The 22986-nt window shown below is 40.7% G+C and overlaps 1 protein-coding gene across 1 annotated transcript in view; it reads left to right on the top strand.

Annotated features, from left to right (window-relative positions):
• mad1l1 (mitotic arrest deficient 1 like 1) overlaps positions 1-22986 on the top strand; it is a 53076-nt gene that overhangs the window by 17744 nt on the left and 12346 nt on the right. Inside the window, exons 16-17 of the mRNA XM_044189802.1 lie at positions 11153-11384; positions 15971-16164. Coding sequence (XP_044045737.1) covers positions 11153-11384; positions 15971-16164 — 426 coding nt within the window. The remainder of the gene's footprint in view (positions 1-11152; positions 11385-15970; positions 16165-22986) is intronic.

Below are 22986 nucleotides of genomic sequence, written 5' to 3'. Positions count from 1 at the left end.
CTTATTATTAGGAACAATAACGTTATTTGCAGACAGATTTTCAGAACCTGTAAAGGGCTATTCTGTTCTGCTCCATGTTTGTTCTGTCTTATCTGTTTTCTTTCTGGTGAGAAATCATGTTCATTAGCATATGGAGGCGAATGACATCCCCATCATGGCTTCAACAAGTACAGCAGAATTACAGCTATTTTGAATTTAACTGATAACATCAACATCAACAACAAAAAAGATCTGTAGTCTAATATCAATCCATTCAACAATTTCTTTGTTTTGTTTTTGTGTCTTTTTTCTTGCACCGTAGACCGTAGCAGCAATAATGGTAGACTTAACACTGCTGCACTTTGTCTTTTTGCTCTTGCTGTCATGCCATTGTCTAGACAGAGATAATTGTTCCCATTGCAAGAGGTTGCATCAACGTAGTCTCTCTGTTGTACTTGTGCTTACATGGGCATGTCCAATTTTATAAAACTCAGCCACAGCAACATTAATGTTTAGACGTTATTTTCAGATAGAAGGAGACATAGTACTAAATGAATAAGCTATTGATATTTTGTCTTGAGTATGGCATGCTTGTAGCCCAGGTAAGGTTTTTCCAGCCTTAATGTAGGTCTTATGCTGTGCCCCTTCTTTTGTAGTGATGTAATTTGAATGTTTGCATGTTTAAAGGTTTAATCAAGTTTTAAGTCCTGTCTTGTGTATAAGTATGTACTCCTGAAACCATGAAAACACTTTAAGCAATAAATAAATGTGAAAACATGACTAAATGTTTAAGGCCTGCAAGCAATCCCTTGAGTTTGCAGTGTTGACATTTTTGCTTTTGCCTTTCCAGTAGCGGGGCTAACAATATAGTTCATCCTGAATATGGGGTTTAATGGCAATGTGGCAGATGGACAGACCAGGTAATTGCCAGCAGTTGACACCCCTGCTCGCAGGGAAAATAAAATCAGAGCGTACTCAAACAACAAGCCCTCGTGACATGAACACTTACCACCTTTATTACCAATTTCCTTGGGGGAACCCTGTCCATATTATATTTCACTGAGACAGTTGAATACAATAGTGTTCAAGACAGACATAATGACAATGTCAAAGACAATGCTGTTTACCAGTGTCCTCTTATGACTTTTTCAACAAAAGTAACTATAAATCTTTTTAAATGAGAATATTTTTTCAGTATTCCTTCTAGGGTGTCCATCAGTGCACGTGGCACCAGGACACCCTAGGCCGGAGGTCGATGATCGACTTTGTTGTCGTATCATCTGACCTCCGGCCGCGTGTCTTGGACACTCGGGTGAAGAGAGGGGCGGAGCTGTCAACCGATCACCACCTGGTGGTGAGTTGGATCCGCTGGCGGGGGAGGAAGCCAGACAGACTTGGCAGGCCCAAGCGTATCGTGAGGGTCTGCTGGGAACGTCTGGCGGAGCCCTCTGTCAGCAGGGTCTACAACTCACACCTCCGGAGAGCTTCTCCCAGATCCCGGGAGGTTGGGGACATTGAGTCCGAGTGGACCATGTTTTCCACCTCCATTGTCGATCGCGCGGCTCGTAGCTGTGGTCGCAAGGTTTCTGGTGCCTGTCGCGCGGCAATCCCCGAACACGGTGGTGGACGCCGGAAGTAAGGGATGCCGTCAGGCTGAAGAGGAGTCCTATCGGGCCTTGTTGGCTCGTGGGACTCCCGAGGCAGCTGACAGGTACCGGCAGGCTAAGCGTGCTGCAGCCCGTGCGGTCACAGAGGCAAAAACTCAGGACTGGGAGAGGTTCGGAGAGGCCATGGAGGAGGACTATCGGTCGGCCTCAAAGAAATTCTGGCAAACCGTCCGACGGCTCAGGAGGGGGAAGCAGTGCTTCACCAACACCTTGTACGGTGCGGGTGGAGAGCTGTTGACCTCGACTGGGGATGTTGTCGGACGGTGGAAGGAATACTTTGAGGATCTCCTCAATCCCGCTGTCACGTCTTCCGAAGAGGAAGCGGAGGCTGGGGACCGAGGAGGCGGACTCATCCATCACCCTGGCCGAAGTCACTGAGGTTGTTGGCAAGCTCCTTGGTGGCAAGGCTTCGGGGTGGATGAGATCCGTCCTGAGTATCTTAAGTCTCTGGATGTTGTGGGACTGTCTTGGCTGACACGTCTCTGCAACATCGCGTGGCGGTCTGGGACAGTGCCTCTGGACTGGCAGACCGGGGTGGTGGTCCCTCTGTATAAGAAGGGGGACCGGAGGGTGTGTTCCAATCACAGAGGGATCACACTTCTCAGCCTCCCCGGTAAGGTCTATTCCAGGGTACTGGAGAGGAGAATTCGTCCGATAGTCGAACCTCGGATTCAGGAGGAGCAGAGTGGTTTTCGTCCCGGTCGTGGAACACTGGACCAGCTCTATACTCTCCATCGGGTGCTCGAGGGTTCATGGGAGTTTGCCCAACCAGTCCACATGTGCTTTGTGGATCTTGAGAAGGCATTCGACCGTGTGCCCCGGGGCGCTTTGGGGGGAGTGCTCTGGGAGTATGGGGTCCGGGGCCCTTTGCTAAGGGCTGTCCGGTCCCTGTATAACCGGAGCAGGAGCTGTGTTCGCATTGCCGGCAGTAAGTCAGACCTGTTCCCGGTGCATGTTGGACTCCGCCAGGGCTGCCCTTTGTCACCGGTTCTGTTCATAATTTATATGGACAGAATTTCTAGGCGCAGTCAGGGGCCGGAGGGTGTCCGGTTTGGGAACCACAGGATCTCATCTCTGCTGTTTGCAGATGATGTCGTTCTGATGGCTTCTTCAAACCAGGACCTGCAGCATGCACTGGGACGGTTTGCAGCCGAGTGTGAAGCAGCTGGGATGAGAATCAGCTCTTCCAAATCTGAGGCCATGGTTCTTGACCGGAAAAAGGTGGTTTGCTCTCTTCGCGTGGGTGGGGAGTCCTTGCCCCAAGTGGAGGAGTTTAAGTATCTCGGGTCTTGTTCACGAGTGAGGGACGGATGGAGCGTGAGATTGACAGGCGGATCGGTGCAGCGCCTGCAGTGATGCGGGCGCTGTATCGGACCGTTGTGGTAAAGAAGGAGCTGAGTCGAAAGACAAAGCTCTCGATTTACCGTCAATCTACGCTCCTGCCCTCACCTATGGTCATGAGCTTTGGGTAGTGACCGAAAGGACAAGATCGCGGATACAAGCGGCGAAATGGGCTTCCCGCCGCCGAGTGGCTGGGCGCCCCTTAGAGATAGGGGTGAGGAGCTCAGTCACACGGGGAGCTCGAGTAGAGCCGCTGCTCCTCCACGTCGAGAGGAGCCAGCTGAGGTGGCTAGGGCATCTGATCCGGATGCCTCCTGGACGCCTCCCTCGGGAGGTGTTCTGGGCATGTCCCACCGGGAGGCGGCCCCGGGGAAGACCCAGGACACGCTGGAGGGACTATGTCTCTCGGCTGGCCTGGGAACGCCTCGGGATCCCCCCGGAGGAGCTGGAGGAAGTGTCTGGGGCGAAGGAAGTCTGGGAGTCCCTGCTTAGACTGCTGCCCCCGCGACCCGGCCCCGGATAAGCGGAAGAAGATGGATGGATGGATGGATGGATGGTATTCCTTCTAGTTAAAATCACATTATCGAGAAAGCTTGTAATAAAGTACCACTTCTTAGACACTTTATTGTTTTGAAATTTATATCATAGGTCCGAATAGTGCAGAGCTGAAGTGGAATACAGCCAAATCCTTAACTAAATGATGCTCTTGCATACTGTAGATGGGTGTTTTCCGACAGTTAAGCTCAGATTGATTATGATATTGGTGGCTGAAGGACGGCAGCGGCAAGTGTTGCTACTGTATGCCGTTGACTGAGTTTCTTTCCCACCAGACAGTGTGTCTTCTGATCACACTGGCATGTAGGGAGTTGTGTGCCTTGGTAGGAAGAAGAAATCATGACATTTCTGAATAAAATTGATAACAGCCTTCTAACTCTTGAGCAGAAGAGATGATGGCAGTGCCGCTCCGTTTTTATCCAGTAAATCAGTGAAATGATTCAAGATGTCAGAAAAGAGGGCCTCATCCCCCTTCAGCCTGCTCAGTGTAAGATGCAATTTGAGAGAGTAATGACAGTCATGGTGAAGCACATTTGATTGAACATATAAGTACTTTTTTGCTTACATTTCAAGACTTCCAAAGGGGAAAAAAAACTGTTGGAAAAGTTTCTGAATACTCAGAAATTTTCTCTTTACAACCTTTAAAGCCATAATCAGACATCTCTTGACCATATTAATTACAGATATATTACAGACAACAAGCAACTGGTAGTCCAATTACCAGACCAAAGAAGCAAGAAAGGCCACTCCAACACTTCAGGTTCATACAGGTGAAATCGTTCAACGTGACTAACTTGTCAAATGAGGAAGAGGATGATATATTATACATTCCAGTTGTTCCTGAGGGAATACTGGTCTCCGTGTTGAAAAGGTGTTAAACTAAGAAGGAAGAGGAAAGAGAGCCCATGCAGCTCAGTCTTCATGGAAGATGCCGCTGCTCATGAGACCTTTTGCTTTCATGCTTTCTTGGCACAACTTCCGCTTACTCTGGCTTATCCATAAACATCCCAAAGGCTCCCGGTAGCAGATATTCTGATGCTAATACTACATGGTCTAAAAAGCTCTTCAACTTCATCTTCACCAAGGCTACTCTGCTGGTCCTGTACCCCAGTTGGTCTGCAAGGAGGAGAAAGTTGTCTTAACAGTCCACCCACATTAGTACTCTGCTTCTTCTTGCCATCTTGGTTTTGGAGGGAAGATGTCATGCCAGCATCCACTTATCTGCTGTTTTGTAAAAGGCATAGAGACTATGACCTGTATCCAGATTCAGCAATCACTCTGTGGGCCCTCACAAAATCAACGGAAAACAGAGACACGGGGGGGGGGATTTTGCCTTTTTTGGTGGGAGAGAGACATGCAGCAAAGGGCCCCTGAGTTGGAATCAAACCCAGGCCGCTGCGGTACCGGTGCGCCCCTGGTGCTGTCTTTTAAGATATCTTTGCTGTTGGCTCTAACCATAGAGAAGCAAGTTAGTGATATTTATGCCCTGCGTGTGCAACTTGCAAGTATGCAGTTTACACCAGGGAATCTGAAGGTGACCTTGCAGCCTTGTTCTGCTTTTATCCAACTTATGCTGACCTGTGGATCTTGGAGCCCTCGTATGAGTGGGTCCCTGTTTGTTTACGAGAAACCTCCACAGGGCCCCCTTTTTAACTAAGGATTCTACCAGATAACAGGATACCAGATATTTGTGTCCTCGACTAAGCCTTACAGTGATAAGCCTATAACCAAACAAAACTTTTTCAGTGTATGGTGGATGCTGTTGCACATCTACTACTACTCCTAACTCTGTCCTGAGCTTTCAGGCTCCAATTGGCTTATGTCTACCTTCCACCAGGGACCTGGCGACCTCTCTGGGCCCTGTTTAAGAGACTCTGTCAGGAAATCTTTGCTGCAGCTAGTTAGTCATCCTCAAATTTTACCTATGCAGGAAAAACCACTGAAGTGTAACCTGCCTTAGGGACAAAGGGTAGCATACCTACTCAGCAACTGCTCTGCGTTTATCATAGCCAGCCCATATCACACTTCACTGCAAACAACGAGGACACTATCATATCTTGATCTGGTTATATCTAAGGACAATGTGGACATTAAGACAGTAGAGTAAGAAATGTACATGCTACTTGGTTCTCACGGTCTTTTGATGTTTTTTCATTTTCTTTTGTAACACATCTTTAGATTGTTGTAAATACAAATGAGCAAAATTAATATAGTAACCTCACAGCTACATTTCGCTAGATACCAGACGGTTACTCTGGATAATCTGCAGAGCTTGCCGCCAACAGTTCACTGCCAACTCTTGTTAAAAAAAAAAAAAAGAAAGAAATAGTTTCAGTGAGAATTGTAGACAGTGAGGTCTGTTCATTATCCAGAGTAACCAGGACACTGTTTTGATTTTTTTTATTTAGTAACATTTTACGTGGAATTTCCAGGGGTTTAAGCTCCACAAATTAAATTCCATTCACCACCATTTTATTGGGTTAGCACCATAAACATCAGAGATGAATATCTAAATCTGTGTGGCCAGTACCAGTAGGGCTAAGTAAGGGTTTTTATTTTTTTGTAATTTGAGGGAACTGATCCTTTAAATGCATCTATAAATTTCTCAGGACAGGTATAAATAATTTGTAAATGAGAGTGGCTAAAAAAAAAAAAGCCAATATCAAGAAAGGAGCTCCAATCTGTTTTTGATAATGTGACTCGTTGGAAGAGGTTTGCCTCTCCACTGTCTCTTCTGTCTCTCCATTCAACCTCACTATCAGTTCATGTGGTTTAAGGGTGTGTGTAAGTTATTTTTTGATAGTACCCCTCTGCACTCACTCACCATTAGCGTGTCACCTGTTCCATCAGTGACTCATGTGTCCCCTGTGGTCAATGCTGTTTTTAGTATATAAGTGGAGATTTCAGAATGATCTGTTCAGCTGTGTTAAGAACAGACATTGTTCCCTGGACTTTGATGCCCCCTCCCTCTCATACTGTCTCTCCCTCTTACTCTGTCTCTGCCCCCACTCTCTCACTTTCTCATGCTCTTGATCTCCTGCTCTGTTGCTCTTTTTTTAAAACAGACTCTGCTCCCTGGTATCAGATGTGTTGTTATTGTTGTTCTATGAATAAGAGATATGTAGCCTCGGGCACTTAGAATGGCACTCCACCTTGCTGCACTGTAAATACTGTGTGGTTATTGGAGTGGGCTGTATATATGCATGTAAACACACACACACACACACACACACCCACACACACACAAGCATGCAAAATAGGCCAACTGAAATACTGTAATATTAAGCAGTTTGCTAACATCCACTTTGAAATTCAGGCAATTTGGCATTTTTCTGTTGTTGCAGCAGTGAACTAAATTATAATTAATAATAAAAAACACAGTACACTACTTTCCCTCTTTTCTTAAATGCAGACGTGCATGTGCAGTGAAAGGTAATAATACCTTTCTCCATTTTATAGATGATTGTCCGTTTTTTATGTTTAAACTTCATGTCTTTTATTTCAGTGGATCATACTTATTCACTTGATTGCTTTTTTTGTCTGTGTGTCTTTTTCTGCACATAAGGTAAAATGGATATAGACACGAAGATGGCCTTTTTCCATTTTCTCACTTTAGTTTGAGAGAGTTCAACCAATTAAAAAACGATTATGCTATTTCTTGGCTTACTTTGAAAGCGATGTACTTAAATGCCAAAGAGAAATAAATTTCTTTTGTTTTTGCTGTTGAGCAGTCAATTAAATCTTTGCCCCTCGGCTCAGTTCAAGCATCGAAAATGTAAAATATGAATTTCATGGCCAAATCATTCTAATTTTCTTTAGCTTGACCTAATTTTAAGGAAGTATGTTTGAAAGAGTTTTTGCTTTTTGACAGCATGTAGCTATTGGCTGCGTTTTGAGGACTCTTCTTTTTGTGCTGGGTTTACAGCTCTAATCTACATATCTGTCTCACACTATCTGGCTCTCCCTTCCATTTTCTCTCACTGTTTATCACAACACACATACAGATGCATCCTTGAATAAACCGTCCATAGACAGATGTAGAACTTCAAAACATTTACATAGGAAGAAAATAAGCCAGGAATTTATTTGGCTGTGACTTGTGTGTAGTCCAGTTGAAAATGTTTTGATATAAATGCACGCATTCTGTGTTCATCATTTTGGAAAGCTCAATCCCTCTGTTCCTTTTAAATTACACAAAGCGTTATTTATAAGCATGTGAGGCTTTCCCCTCCTCCATCCATGCTACTTTTCTCCTATGCTAAAAGCAATGATGCCCCAACCCTCTTGTTTTCACTGTGTTCTTTTCTATGTTCTCCACTGTTTCCCATCTTCATATGCCTTTTCTCCTTGTCTGCCTCTTGCTCTCCGCCACCCCTGTAGTTTATTTGGCAACCATCACTTGGGGGCATATGAAATCTAATTTAGCCAGTAATCAAGAGCTCAGATTTGTGTGTAGATGTTGTGTGTATGTTCCTGCTTGTGTGTGTCTCCTTATATTGGCATTAAGCTAAGATAGACTCTTCTCATTTACCCAGACCTCATAGAGAGAAAGAAACCAAAGAAAAGAAAAGAAGGAAATCACGTTTTTCAGGAAACAACATTCCCATTTTTGCTTTAGTATCAGCTTCTTATTCTGTTTTCTCTTATTGCTAACCTCCATCTGTGAAGAAAGCTTTCTTCACAAACATTTCAAATATACTTCATTCGCTGCATACAGTGAATCAGTACAGGGTATTCTGCTGCTGTGGTCCACACTGCTCTGTGCTGAGGGCAAAGAGTAGCACACTGGGAAATAAAGCAGGTAGGCAGGCTGATGCTCATAACTTCACTGTATGCTCCTGTGGCCTCTGTAGAGATGATTTTGGCAGGCTAGGTAAAGCAAAGCAGTCATAGGTTACACAAAATAAATATCTTTAGATACAGGAAGTGGCAAATAAAGCTACTTGTTGGAATTCCAAATTCCCTGTCTTCTACACGTTTAGTAGCAGACCTGCTTCATCCATGCAATGTTGGCGTCACCATTTATTCCACTGAATAAATTTGAGTATAAGCTACAAAATGCTAAATTAAATTACTAAAATATCCTGAGAGTCTTGCTTTTATTTTTCATCTGTAAGTGCGTTTCCATCCACCTGTTTACATGTGCATTTTCAAAAGTGCCATGGGAAAAGCCAAGAGTGCCATGGAAATAGACTTAGCGAATAAATCATGACGTACATGAAGCATGTGACTTATTTGTCACTTAAGCTTTTGCTCCGCTGAAGAGACCAAAAATAGCAGCAGACAATAACATATATGTGTGGACCAATGAGGAGACTGTAATGAATCGAATTAATACATGAAGTATAAGTATAAATGCCATATTTACATCGTGTTTTCTACAATGTTTTCCAATGTTGGAGGTATGACTGGCGCTCTCTTAATTACGTCACCTCGTTGCACCCTCTTCTTCTGCTCGAACCCGACTGGAGAATTAGTGCCACCAGCTGTTTATCTCGCTGTATATGCGCTCAAGTCTTAATATTCACATAACAGTCATGGATGGAAACAAATTCATTTGCATTTTCATTTGCTGATTTTCTGGAAATTTGCGCTACATTTGGATGGAAACCTGACTTGTTCCATACATCAACTCCCCAGAAATTTTGTGAATGTATGTATATATTTCTAAAAAAAAAAGAATGTGCCAAAATTCTGAAAAGCATTCTAATTCAGTACGAGCAATAACTGGACTGCTACATCCAATCTCTTTTCAGCAGCACTTGAGTAGACAAAATTAAAAAAAATGCAGTTAAATGATAAATTGCAACAGTGTGTAATATTTAAAATATACAAGTTTTCTTGAGTCATTGTGACTGAAAGCACTTTTGTGCATTCACTTCACCTCTCATCTTCTCCCCATTTATTCCTCTGAATCACAGTCAGCACACACTCTTTAAAGGTTTCCATAAAACTCTTCCTGGCCTTTTGACTAAAAGTCTGTTCAAGCTTTTCTGCTATGTCCATGTTTTACTGTACACAAAAATACATTATACAACAGAAATATGTAAATACAATGAATGGTTTGAGTTTTTATATAGACATATCTGGTGTTTAATGTGCTGTAGACTTGTGTAGCATACATATTCTGAAGACCTATACGTTATTATGTGAGAGAACTTCAAATGCTGTTTACTTGATCAATAAGAGGAAAAAAGTCCATGGGGAAGGGCAGAGAGAGACGCTCTCTCCTGGATACCAATACTTTTTAGCCTGTGTTCTTTTTCTTCCAAACCAAGACCAGACACACTTTAATTGACTACATGATCTGAAGACTACTATATAAAGTTGACATCTTAATGTGACAGAAGATGCATCTCAAATCCACACTGTACAATGGCAGCTGAACAAAGACTGCCCTTGTGCAGTCATTTATAGCTGATGCAATCGATTAATCGAGTCTATCAACAGAAAATTTATCTGCAACTCTTTTGCTAATTAGTTAATTGTTTAAATTATGTTTTCAAGCATAAACGTCAACTGTTCTCTGGTGCCAGCTTCTCCAATGTGAGGATTTGTTGCTTTGCTCTGTTTCATATCATTGTAAACTATATATATCATAAAACAATTTTTATTTAAAGATACAACTGCGTGAGATATAAATGCCAAGGTGCATCAAATCTACAGTCAAATATGGCAGTGAAAATATTCAGGTGTGGAGTTGAATGGCGATGGTGACTTGAAGTTGATCAGCTACACTTTGACCAAAAAGGTAATACCACTGTTCACTGCAGAGGCCAGTCATACACCTTCTGGGTTAAAGTAATGTGACAGGGCTTTTCTAACAGGACAATGACCATAAACATGGATCATGGCTATGCTAGGTCTATTTAAAGGTTCGACATTTGGGGAAATATGCTTATTTCTTTTCTTGCCAAGAGTTAAGCCTGTATCCCACCGGGCATGCCTACCAGCAACTCTAGAGCTCATTAATTAACACATTTTATCTAATTTGTTTAATCTGTACACGAAGTGTAAAAACAATAATTTGTGATTTTATGTGGGGTTATGTGCTGGACTATTTCTTGGTCAGTCACAGTGACCTCTTTGAGTTTTGTCGTCACAGTAATGTTGCCAGGCAACCAGCAGGGGCTTCCGAATGTCATTGGAGTCTTGCCCTTAAAGAAACATTGGCAAGTAAGAAGGGCACACTGGTTGCATGCTCTTGGTGGTCCAAACCAAAATTAAATTTTAGACACAAATTGACTATTTCCTTTTAAAGAGTAGGGTAATAATGTGAATTCTCAACAACAGAAAAAGAAAACAGAAAAAAAATTGTCTTTGTTATTACTAACAACATTTAATTTATCTGCTTTAGTACTGCATCTGACTTTTTTGGCACATGATGAAATATGGACTCAGACTTTAGGACCCTGCTGTATACATATGCACTATTGTTAAGTTATCTATCACATTACTATTAATAGTATGTCATCTATGTATTTCTTGAATTCAAAAATCTTGAGGCAAGAAGATTGTATTTTGATTCCACTCAAGTTAATGAACTCTGAAGAAAAACTCTACAATTGATGGATGACTAATCTTTGTCTTTATGCCTCTTTCTGTCTCAGGGAGACTATGATCCAGTCAAAACCCGAGTTCTCCACCTCAAAATGAACCCTACCACTGTTGCCAAGCAACAGCGCCAGCAGGAAGTTGAGTCTCTTCGGGAGGAAGTGACACGTCTCAGGGAACTTGTGCGCTCATTGCAGGATGGAAGCGCTCTGGTCCATTCACAAGACGACTCCAGTATGCACACCCCCAGCCTCGGCCTCAGTTTGCCGCCATCGAAGGAGGTGCTAGGTAAGATCCACACTAGCCTCGTAATAAATGAAACAGGGTTGGGCAGTTGCATTGACTTTTTCATTGTCCATCACATTCCCATTACTATAAATTTTTATGGAGCTGAACACAGGTGCCACGGCTGAGTTTGGGCCAGAGCAAACATAGGACAAATAAATCTTCACCAACACATACTACATTAATGTAGGCCACAGTAAGTGCATGCATATAAAGAGATCAACTTGAGCTGTAATTAGTTATAGCCAGCAGCTTTTCTAGCCTTCACGGCACTGGTTTAGCGTCCCAGAATCTCACGTGACCATACTCAGCCAATCTAATTTGTGCATTGCGCCTCAGTGAGTGTGATACACATAGCCTGTGTCACACAGGGGAGATGAGATGAGACAGTTGGAGAAATAAACGAGTCAGAGAAGTAATTTCACATGGCGTGCTTTAAAAAGAGAAAAGTAGACAGGGAAAAGAGAGCTGTTAATCATGAATGGACAGACTCTTACATTCTTCCCACAGGCAGACCGTGGAGATTATTAAAAGCGTCAATGTGAAGCGCCACTAACGTTACGAGACAAAGCACAGAGCATCTTTTAAAACATACCCACTCAAATCCAAACTGAGCGCGCAGAAAATAAACGACCTAAGAGCCAATATGAACGATCCACCAGAAAGAGGAGCATCTGTGGTTTTGACGGGATTTAAAATGATACCTTCGGGATTTCTAAATACCCTACCATACCGTAATACCTTGATACCGCCCAAGCCTAGTGGGTAAATAAAACTGAAACAGAGTTATATTTGAACATTTCATTGTATTTGAATGATTACTTATTTGATTATTTATACTGTTAGCAATGTTATTAAGGTAAAGGCAGGTAAGAATACTGTCATAGGTAACATTAAGGAAGCAATTTGATATTTTACTACTTTCCACACAGAACGTTTTTGATGTTCAGGTCCTGTTCCCTTTTAGACTAATGAAAGACATTAAATGAGAGAAACCGTTAACCTACGCCCTCTACTGGCTCTGTCCTAAACCAAAGTAAGAAGGGAACTGCTTTTCTTGATATTTATATTTGAGGCCATTGACGCTTCTGTCCTCTTAGGTGTGAGTATATGACAGACAGTTAGAGGGGAAAAGTGTAGTTATGACAGGGTTCAGGGGGTTAAATATTCAATTGGAGTTCAGGGCAGTCCAGTGCCTGAAGTCTGTTGGCTAATTTGTCTTCTGAGGACTACAGTGCTCTTCTCTGCGCTCTCTCGCTCATTCACTCCTCTCGCTCACCAACACTATAACTCATCTCTCATCTCTTTGCTTTTTCCAACTTTCATCCTTCTTTTTCCTTTTCCTTTCACTCTTGTCTTTTCTGTCATTTTCCCCCCTCTTTAGTTTTGGGTTTTAGGTCTGTTCCTGACCCATTCTTCTTGTGTTCTTTTTTTTTTTCATGTGAAATGATAATTGAGTTTCTCACCGGTGTGTGCAATTTATATTCTAGCAGATAATACTGAACTTATGTGTGATATCTGTTCTTATCTTCAGACCAGGGTCAATGCAATGGGATGTCTGGAAAAGTATCTAAGAAACTGGATAATTTTCATGTCTTTGAGATTGCCACAGATTTCTATAAAAAGGTATTACTTTATATTCTGTGACTAAACTTTAGATATAGACCCCACTGACAACAGTTGAACCTCACCATGAAATAAGAAATTACAGAAATAAGAAAAGTTAGACCTTTTGAAAGTTATATCCTGCAAATAGAAGTTAATATAGCAATGAATGGTGTGGCAAAAATCCCACGAAATTGTTCCACAAGGCGTTGTTGACAATAGTATCAGGATTTTAGTCAGTTGGAACATTTTGAAAATAACAATTGAAGTCTTATTATTTTCCATATTTTTCTCCATATACAGTATCTCTTAGCTTTTTGCTCAGGCTCAAACACTATCAAAGCACTTGTGAAATTTCCATTTCCTTTCTGAACTGTGGGTCATGAGAAGATTTTTAATGGCAGCCAAAAATGTAAAAGAGGCAACTGCTGTTGCTGTTGCGTGTGTGTGTGTGTGTGTGTGAGCAGTGCAAACAGTGACCTTAGAGTGAAGTGTGCTTTAAAGTTAAGATTTTAATGAGATTTTAAACAATTATTGCAGTGGAAAGTGAAAATATTATTGAATATATTGAGTTTGAACACACAATTCACCAGTTTTCCTGCTGTAGGGCTTCTAGATAGATTTCATATCAAGAACAAATGTGTCAGTGGTCCCTGATGTAGCCAGGAAGTAGACCATACCACTTACAGATTCATCTGCCCAGGCCATTTTACTGTTATAACCCATCTCTACTTTATCATCTCCATGCTGAGGGATTATTTTTTCAAATGTGACAATGCTTTACTTATTAAAGTTTTTATTTTTCATTTATTTATTTATTTACAAATACTGCATTTTCATAACTTATTTACTGTACAATAGTTGTTCTTTCTTCCTTTCTTCTTTCCCTTTCAACTTAGTAGTCTTCAGAAGTCACAAGAAGCAAACTCAGGACAATACCACACTAGTTTTCCTGGGTAGATAGGTCTCATTTTGTAAACTTCTGCTGTTCTTTGTTGGTAAAACAACAAATGATTTGTGTCTTTACCCATTTTTGTTAATTTTTCCATGTTACATTCAGCATATACAGATGCATACTTTGGGCGTAGTTCAGGTTGAAAAATGAGTTGGCAAAAATATATAAATAAGAAGCTCCCTCAGCAGTGGAATTTTTTTGACATCTTTTAAGAGATAGCGCGCCCAGACCCATAGAGACCAATTAAGGGCAAAAGTCAGAAGTCACCAACTTTCTCAGAACTTGACAGAATTATCTAACCTCGAATACTTACCCATTGGCACATGTGTGTGTTCACTTGTACACATTTGTCTTTGAAATTGCTCAGGCAACATGTCTTTGTCCCTGCATACGTGTCCATTTGTCTGCATGTTACAATAAATTTAAGCAGCGTCTAGTTCATGTTGTCACTTGAGAATTAACAGCCATTTTCAGCGCAGTTTGATAGCTGTCAAATAGTGACAGTTTTGTCACAATACTAAAGTCTTGAAACCGTATTTATCAGCACTGACTGACACTCAAGAGGAGCACAGTCAGACAGGCACACAAACAGGCACTCACAGACTCTTTTTTTAAGTTTATACTTTTTAGCCATTTACTTGTTTCATAATGATGGATAAAAATGTAATAGGCTAAGGTGTATAAAGAAGAATGATGGGTAGAAGTAATTATCATCCATAGCAGGGTTAGACGCCTGGGCTAGGAAAATGCACCACTGTCACTATTAACTACTCTTACAAGAATATAAAAAATATGTGTCTGTGTGAAAGCACAAGAGAATTGAGAATTTGTGACTGGTTGGTGTTGGCTGTAAGAAGGTGTATATACAGCACTGGTTAAGTAAAGTATTATTCTTATCAAAGTATCTGCACATTTGAGCAGCTGAAAAGCCTTTGACCTTGAATAAATGAATCAATGCAAGCTAAGCTTTTCTGGGGTGTTAAGTAAGCATTTTATCTGCCTAATTCTCTTTCTGGTGCTTTTGCCTGTTTTTATTACCCGTGTGTTTAATAATTATGTTTTGTTTAACTGAAATGAGAATAAAACAAGATAGGCATTTTGTGTGATGTAAATAGCAGGAACAAGATTGAGTTCAAATTTACACCATGATACTCACTGCTATTTAAATAGCAATCTGTCCACCTCCATTTTTTGGCTGAAATAATAGGAATAGCAATCAAATGACATTGACTGTTAATGACTCTGCCAGTATCAATGGAGACTACGCTTCACTGTGTGGATAAAAGTTAGACCCAGCTGTCTGACGCTGTAAGCGGATGATTCAATAATACATACACAAACCTATTGAGAATGTTTTCAGTAGATGTGAACAGTAACATCATGGAAATGTTTGCCTCTTTGTGGTTGTTCCTTTCTCCTCACTCCTTTCACCATTTCTAATATATTATATTCATGCACATCACACAAGTGCATGTGTATCACTTTTTAAGGTTTTCCGCATTGATAACATTCTAAATAATTCCTGCCATAATGACTCATTTTCTCTCAGAAAAACTAATTTCTCTGCCTTCTCAAATCAAGTCTTCCAATTAAAGTAATTATTGCAAATTGATTTTCAACAAATTGAAGTCACCCCCCATCCTGTTTCTCCTCTCCATGAATCTCTCTGCTCCCAGCTAGGAGACACAGCTGACTGCTTTAGTCACCACTACACTCTTTGCATTATAGTGTTTTGTAGACCCTAAGTGAGCAGATGGAGTGCCTCAGGGAGTGTATATTTGATATGTAGCCGTCCATCTATGCTGCAGGAACTAACTGAGTTGAGCATGTACTTGTGGAGCTCCATGGATCTTGGATCCATGGATGGTCTTGCACATGTAGCTTAATCTTAGAGTGAAATGCCTGAGTTGCTCATGTACATATAGAGTGATGTTATGAAAATATAACTACCAACCATACTGACTTGCATTCCAGACCAGTGTCAGAATATCTGACTGATGTATTCTCCCAACTTTTGTGTGTGTTGCAGATTTACGTAAGCAGATGGAGAGCTCAGAGCTCAGGAACCAGAGGCTGAAGGAGGTGTTTCAGAGGAAAATTCAGGAGTTCCGCACAGTCTGCTACGTCCTGACCGGCTATCAGATAGATATCACCACTGAGAACCAATACAGGCTCACCTCAGTCTATGCAGAGCACATGGAGGACTCCTTGCTCTTCAAAAAGGTACGCATAAGTCACATTTAGGGTAGGGCAACGTGTTGAGACTCAGATATGGTTGCAGGTAGCTATGAGCCACTGGCAGTGTGTATTTCTGTAAGCATATGCACCATGATCATTACCATAGAAGTGTGAAGTTAAAAGGGAAACACTGTCAACAACAAAATTCCTACAGGCTGTAGCATCTGTGTGAGTGCTGATATCTGTCTCAGTGAGATCTTTCACGAATGCTTCAGGAAGTGTAAATTTGACCTTGCAAGATTTTTTTCCCCTCCTTTTTACTGTATCCCCCATATCCACATTTATGCACCATTACGCCATGTTAAAGCTTTGTGCCCGACTCGGCCATGCAGGGAGAGGAACACTACGTCGACAGTGACTCTCCTCTGCTGTGTGTATTGAATGTGTGTGTACCTCATGAGTGGAGGAATGATGATGGTGTGTGTGTTTGTGTGTATGAGAGAGAGAGAGTGATGACTGGGCAGTGTCACAGGGCTGGGCTGCATTAATCGATCACAACTCCCCATATACTCATTGAGTGGGCTAAATAAAAACTGTATGTGTGTCAGTCCCCTAGCTGTTGAGCAAATCCTTTTCTTAAGTAGCTTTACAGTGAAAACATCCTGTTTGCACTCACCTCTTTGTCTGCTGCCTTTCCCTCCTCTCTCCATCCTATCCTGTTATGCTTTTCTCTCTTTATCTCTCTCGTTGTTTATCTCTCCCCCTCTCTCTGTTACTCTCTGATCTTGAGTGTGTAGCAGTAGCTAATCACTGTGTTGTTGCTGTGTTGTGTTATGATAGGGAGGCCGCTAGCTAGAACAGAAAGCGTGGAGAATCCATACTGGCAATGTAGAAGCCAGCTTTATTATCTTGGCAGGGTAATTATTGTGTTCAAGTGCTAGTCGATTGCGACTGGTCATTACTGCCTTGCTCAAGGACTCACTTGAATGCTAGTTGAGAGGTTAACATGAGAAAAAGAAATGGGGGGGATTTGAACGTACATGTACTTGTACATCAATTTTTTTTCTTGCTGTTGTGCTCCATCAAATCCACCTGTGACCCTATCAGAAGAGATAATTCATTGTCAATATTTATTAACCTCAGACTGCGTACACACACAGTTGTAATGCCCTCATAGTGCGCACTGTCACACTCAAATGCACACATACTCATTCCAATCTCAACACTCTCTGTCACACCACACAGCACCTCGGTGCACATGCATACAGATGTACAGAGACAAACACACACACACACACAAAACAGATGCTAACACCTCGTGTATTAGTATTCAGGGTGTTCCCCACTGTCTGAGTGTGTATGACACACACGCCTGGTGGCCTATGGGAGCAAAGAGGCCTGTACTACTAATGGAATACGACACTCGCACCGCGCGCACGCATATAAAGGAACACCCACACTTAAAGAAACACATACACATGAATACAGTATATGTAACATGCATAACATGCTCTTTACACGTGTGTGTCAGTGTAATCTGAGTTATGAGAATATAAAGTGGACTAATTGTAGGATGAGGCAGGAGTAAGTGGAGAGAAAAGGGGGGATTTTGGACAGGAAGCATACAAGTCTTTACAAATAGGATTCTAATGTTATTCACCTCAGCAACACGGTTGCCAGATAATCCTGCTAATATCCCCCTCTAGCTGAGGCACCCAAATCCCCCCTTGTGGTGTAAGCTGTTTAACCTGCGACTGTCACGTTCCCTCTCTCTCTCTTTTCTCGCACATCCATTATGTCGCACTATCAAATGATTTCTTCTCCTTTTTATTCATGTTTACTTTTCAGCCTTTTAACATCGCTATAATTTGGTAATTGAAACGTTTCAAGTTAAATTGTAAGATTCTTTTCGCTCTCTCTCACTCATTCAGTCCTGTGTGAGTCTCAACAGGGATGGTAGGGAGACACAATGATAGTGATAATCATGACTGCAAGAAATGTTTTGTTTATTCAGTCTTTGTCACTAACTTGGCTCAGATGATGTAATTTAAACAATTTTTCCCCCATTACATCTGTGAAAAGCGTCCGCACAATAAAATGCTAATTGAGTTTTTTGGGGGGAAAAGGACGCTGAAACAATACTTCAGTGATCATAACTTATGTAAACTTATGCTTAAGATTGAAAGAAAATATGTTGATCAAAGCTTCAGCCTGTGTATTCAAAGTACGGCTAAAACCAAAGATTATTTTTTATTATTTATTCATCTGCTGATTATTTCCTTGATTAATCGATAGGCGTTTACTCCAAAAAAATGGGGAAAATGCTGCTCACAATTTCCTAAAGCCAAAGGTCATTAAATCAAAGTCATTAAATGTCTTATTTTGTCCAAAAACAAAGATATTCAATTTACAATGATATAAAAAAGCAGCAAATTATCGCATTGAAAAAGCTGCAACCGGAGGAGGACTGGAGTGATTGATAAAGACTTAAACAATTAAGCGATTATCAAAATAATTTTGTCGATCGACTAATCGATTAATTGACCTCCGTACTGCAAGGTAATACAACACCACACAAACTACAGCCTCAGAAATTACTGCAGAGTTGAACCAACATCTCTGATTAGCATAGTAAAGGTCCTCTGAGAGCGAATGTTCTTTTAAATTAACTGTCAACTTCATTACAACAACAAAAATGTAAATATTATTTCCTCATTTTGCTCTTTGCTCTCATTACTTGTGGCATGGCTCTAGGGTTGGTGATTTTAGTGAGCTGTTCAATCAGTCCAACATTGGTCCAGAGTGAAATACTGTGTCTCAACAACTATCGGATGGATTGCCATGAACTTTGGCACAGATATTCATGATCCTCAGAGGATGAATCCTAATGATTAGTTAGTTATTTGTTTCATCATTGCATTAACTTTTATGTTCTAGTTAATCAAGCACGCCTCCAAAGCATTTACCATAAAATGTTTTGAATTTTAAATAGATTTGTAGATTTCAAAGTCAAAAGGAATCTTATTATGTTGGTACCTCAATGCTGTTGTTTTTGGTCAGTTTTACAGAATAAAGTCAGAAGTTAGAATGTGTTTTTCTGTTAACAGCTGGTATTAGAGTGGTGGAAGATCAAAGTTGTGGGTGTCAAAGTCGTCTGTAACTGTGTGGTTATTTTATAGTGTTGCACACTATGTTGCAAAAGCTACTTAGTCATAGCTAGTTTGTATGGAGAAATGCTGTTTGTCAATTAATAATGGATTAATGTTATGTTAAAATGGCTGTGATGCCAGAATTATTTTGATCGGGAAAGTGTACAGAAAATGTTTGTGTGTATTAGCCTAACTTGAGCATGTGTGTAACTTATATTTTTAGCTCACCCCTAGGTGAGAGGACTGATTAGCATCAGTGATTAGGTATTTATGAGGCCCTGCTAATCAGCGAGATAAACACCATAGCTGTGCGAGTGAGTTAGTTATTGGAACATTTTTCTTCCAGAAGTTTCAAGGAGAGGGAGACACAACATTAACATTTGCCCATTTAAAGGTTCAGATAAAGTCCAAAAATCTGTCTGACATTACAGGATAGAGACTTTGTTGGCAGTTCTTTTTATGCACACACAGTGATTAGATTACTGCAAACCCAAGAAAAACTATTTTTTTCAATTTTTCTTTTCTTTTTATTTCCTCTAAAGTAATAGAAAAATAGTACTTTATTCTCATCATACGATCATGATGCAGTGCATTTGTCAGATAGAAATTGACGTGTTTTTCTAATTTGTTCCAGAGAAACGTAAGTTTAGCAAGTTTAGTTGAGTCAGAACAGTTAAAAAAAACAAGGGAGGCACATTGTAGACAAACAAGTCTTACAAGTTGTGCGTCTCTATAAGCCATCTCCCAGAGCAGACCCACTGCTGGGCTTACACACCTCTGCTATTGATTAGCTCATTAACAAATAAACAAACACACGCTCAAAGCTGTGCTCTCCACAGCAGTGACTAAAAACTTCTCAATCGATCGTCTTTTTCTCTATTTCTTTCTTTCATTCCCTCCCTTGCTCTCTCTCACTCTCCCTTCACTTCCTTGACAATCTCTCCCCTGTCTTCTCTTCCTAATGAAAGGAGAAGATAGAATCGCAGGGCCAGCTCATTAAAACATAGTTCCAATTAACTGTCAACCCTCTCACCAGAGAGAGATGGAGGGAAAGAAAAGAATCTGTGGAGGAATAGTGGAACGTAGGTGATGTGTAGACGGCGCACAACATTAAAGAAATGGCAATGGTTTCAAGAAGCAATGAAATAACCGCTTTTGAACAAGCTAAATATTTGTATCTGTGTGAGAGTGGTAGAAGGAAGAGGACAGTTAATAAAGTACAGTTTATGAACACTGTCGAGTCTTAATGACCTGTCTCTGTTTCAACAGCCACTTGGTGATGATTAACGCCACACAAATGTGTGTTTGCCTATGAGTATATGTGTGTAAGACAGATTGTAAGCTATCACTGCTTGAATGGTTTAGTCATTTGTCTGTTATCGCTTAATTTAAAAATTACTTTGAAGCACAGCTCGACTGTCAGGGTTGCTGCTGGCTACAGGGCCAATAAGACTTGAGCCATGGGAGCGGTCAGGAGCTTGTGCAGTGGGGCCAAAACCGTTTGTGGTGTCACTCTTTCTCACCCAGTGATAAGCCTGCTATCTTTGCCTCTCTCTCTTTCTGACCAATCAGATGTAATGCCACTAGAGTGTTAGTGTTATTTGTAACAGGCAGTGTGGCAGCTACTTAAAATGATCAGGACCGATAAAGGTGTTGTATTTCCTTTTAACCATTTTTTTATTGATTCGGCAGTAAAGTGGAGTGAGCGAGGTCATTTTAAAGTGAATGGCAGTTACAGCACATTCATTGCCCACAACAACACTATTGACAGCAGCCAGTAGGGTGTAAAAATACCAATACAGCTGATTTTAAAGGAGGACAGTTAGAGAACCGACCTATTTATAATCAGGGTTATGGCAACATTTTCCTTTCCCTATCTCATGTAACTCTCAAAATATGCACACATGCACATGTTTGTATCCAAACAGTAGCAACAGGTACAATAACAGATCCAACAGGTAGCATAATGAGCATTTGTCTTAACCAGATAATTACACCATAAACATGCCAGCAAACATACATGAAGGGTTTTAACTTGTGCTGTTACTGTTGCTGTCACTAGTTTTATGATACATGTATTTACACACATTGATTATGCAGTCATTCATAGTAACCTGTAAAATTGTTTGTTTAAAAAAAGCCACCATCTTATCATTTTCATACTGCAGAAGGAATCAAAAATCTAATCGAATTATAACTTTAAAATGAAACTTTAAAGAATATGATACCTTGTATGATACTTGGTCTGTGAGCTGACAAATATTTAACTAAAACCTCTTCATTAGGAGAAATATTTGCATGCACTGGATGAATGAGGAGACTTACACTTCCACTTCAGTGAATTCCCCCCTCAATTTTCTTTTGACATGTCCAGCTTATTGCTGACTTTATTTACCATATTATGTTATTCATCCATGGATACTGTCCCAACTGTACTTGCTATAGCACTGTAGTACACCTATTTATAGCTGAATCTGTCCCTGAGTAAAATGGGTCTTGTTTTATTTAAAAAAAAAAAGATCCATATGTCTTGCAGTTCTATCATACTTTGGTTCTAGTAATCTAAACTTTCTTTGTGTGTGTGGACATGCATGAGCTCTTGTTCATGTGTATAAGAGTTGAGAGCAATACAACGAATATGAAACTAAAAAGGATAGATGAGTGGGTGTTTGGGAAAAGAAAGAAGGCTCGCTGGGACTGAATTTCACTTTGCTCACTGACTGAAACAAAACACTTACTGATGTATCGCTGATAGCTATGAAGATAAACATGAGCAAAGCACTAATAAACAGTAAACACAAAGGCTGATGGGAATACAAGAGTGAATAAATTAACTGCATTTTCAGTGCATATGATTTTATGTACTTAAACCTTCAGAGAGAAATCTTGGAGTTAAAATCCCAGAGAAAGAAGAGAATCTTGACTCTGATTTCTCCTGACAGTTTCCTGTCCTGCTTGCCCTCAGGGTGTGTATGTGTATATGTGTGTTTGTGTCTGTGCATGCACGTTTGTGTGCGTGCGCTTGTCGGCGTCACTGGCTCCTCTGGTCGATGTTCGGAACATATGTCTGCTGTCTCCATGGTAACGTGATACATCAGAACCACACATAAGTCCACCTGAGGTCATGAATATTCCTGAGCGGGAGAATATGGCGATAGATTTGTCTCAATATTATTTGTGTGAACAGATCGACAATCTGTAAATGTGTAATCTGTAAATATAAAACACCTTCCACAAATAGAAAAATTTTTTAAAAACTCACAAAAATATTTTGCAAATATAAAATGGATCTGCAAATACACAAATTCCACAAATATAATAATACCTGTGAATACATTAAATAAATGTACAAATAAATTAAAAGCGTTTGTGAATAGCTTTCGAATTTTGAGACAAACTTTCCACCAGTCTGCACGAAACTAACGTAGTTGTAATGTCTGTGTGAACTGCACTGTTGCCCACAAGCATCCTCGTGCCTTTCATACTCAGACAGAAATGTATACGAAAGTGTGTGCTAGATAATATACATAGAACAAATAAACACACACTAATACTCACTGTGCCAAAAATATTTGCAAAATATTATTAAATATTAATATCATTTACAGTTTACACTGTAAATAATTTACACACAGATTGTCTATCTGTTCATAAAAATAATATTGAGATAAATCTATCTCCATAGAAGGTCTCTCCAGCTCTGTACCGACACATTAAC

This window comes from Siniperca chuatsi, linkage group LG3 (genome assembly GCF_020085105.1).
Source record: "Siniperca chuatsi isolate FFG_IHB_CAS linkage group LG3, ASM2008510v1, whole genome shotgun sequence".
Taxonomy (NCBI): domain Eukaryota; kingdom Metazoa; phylum Chordata; class Actinopteri; order Centrarchiformes; family Sinipercidae; genus Siniperca; species Siniperca chuatsi.
Note: the sequence above shows the minus strand (reverse complement) of the source record. Positions and strands in the feature narration are given on the sequence as shown.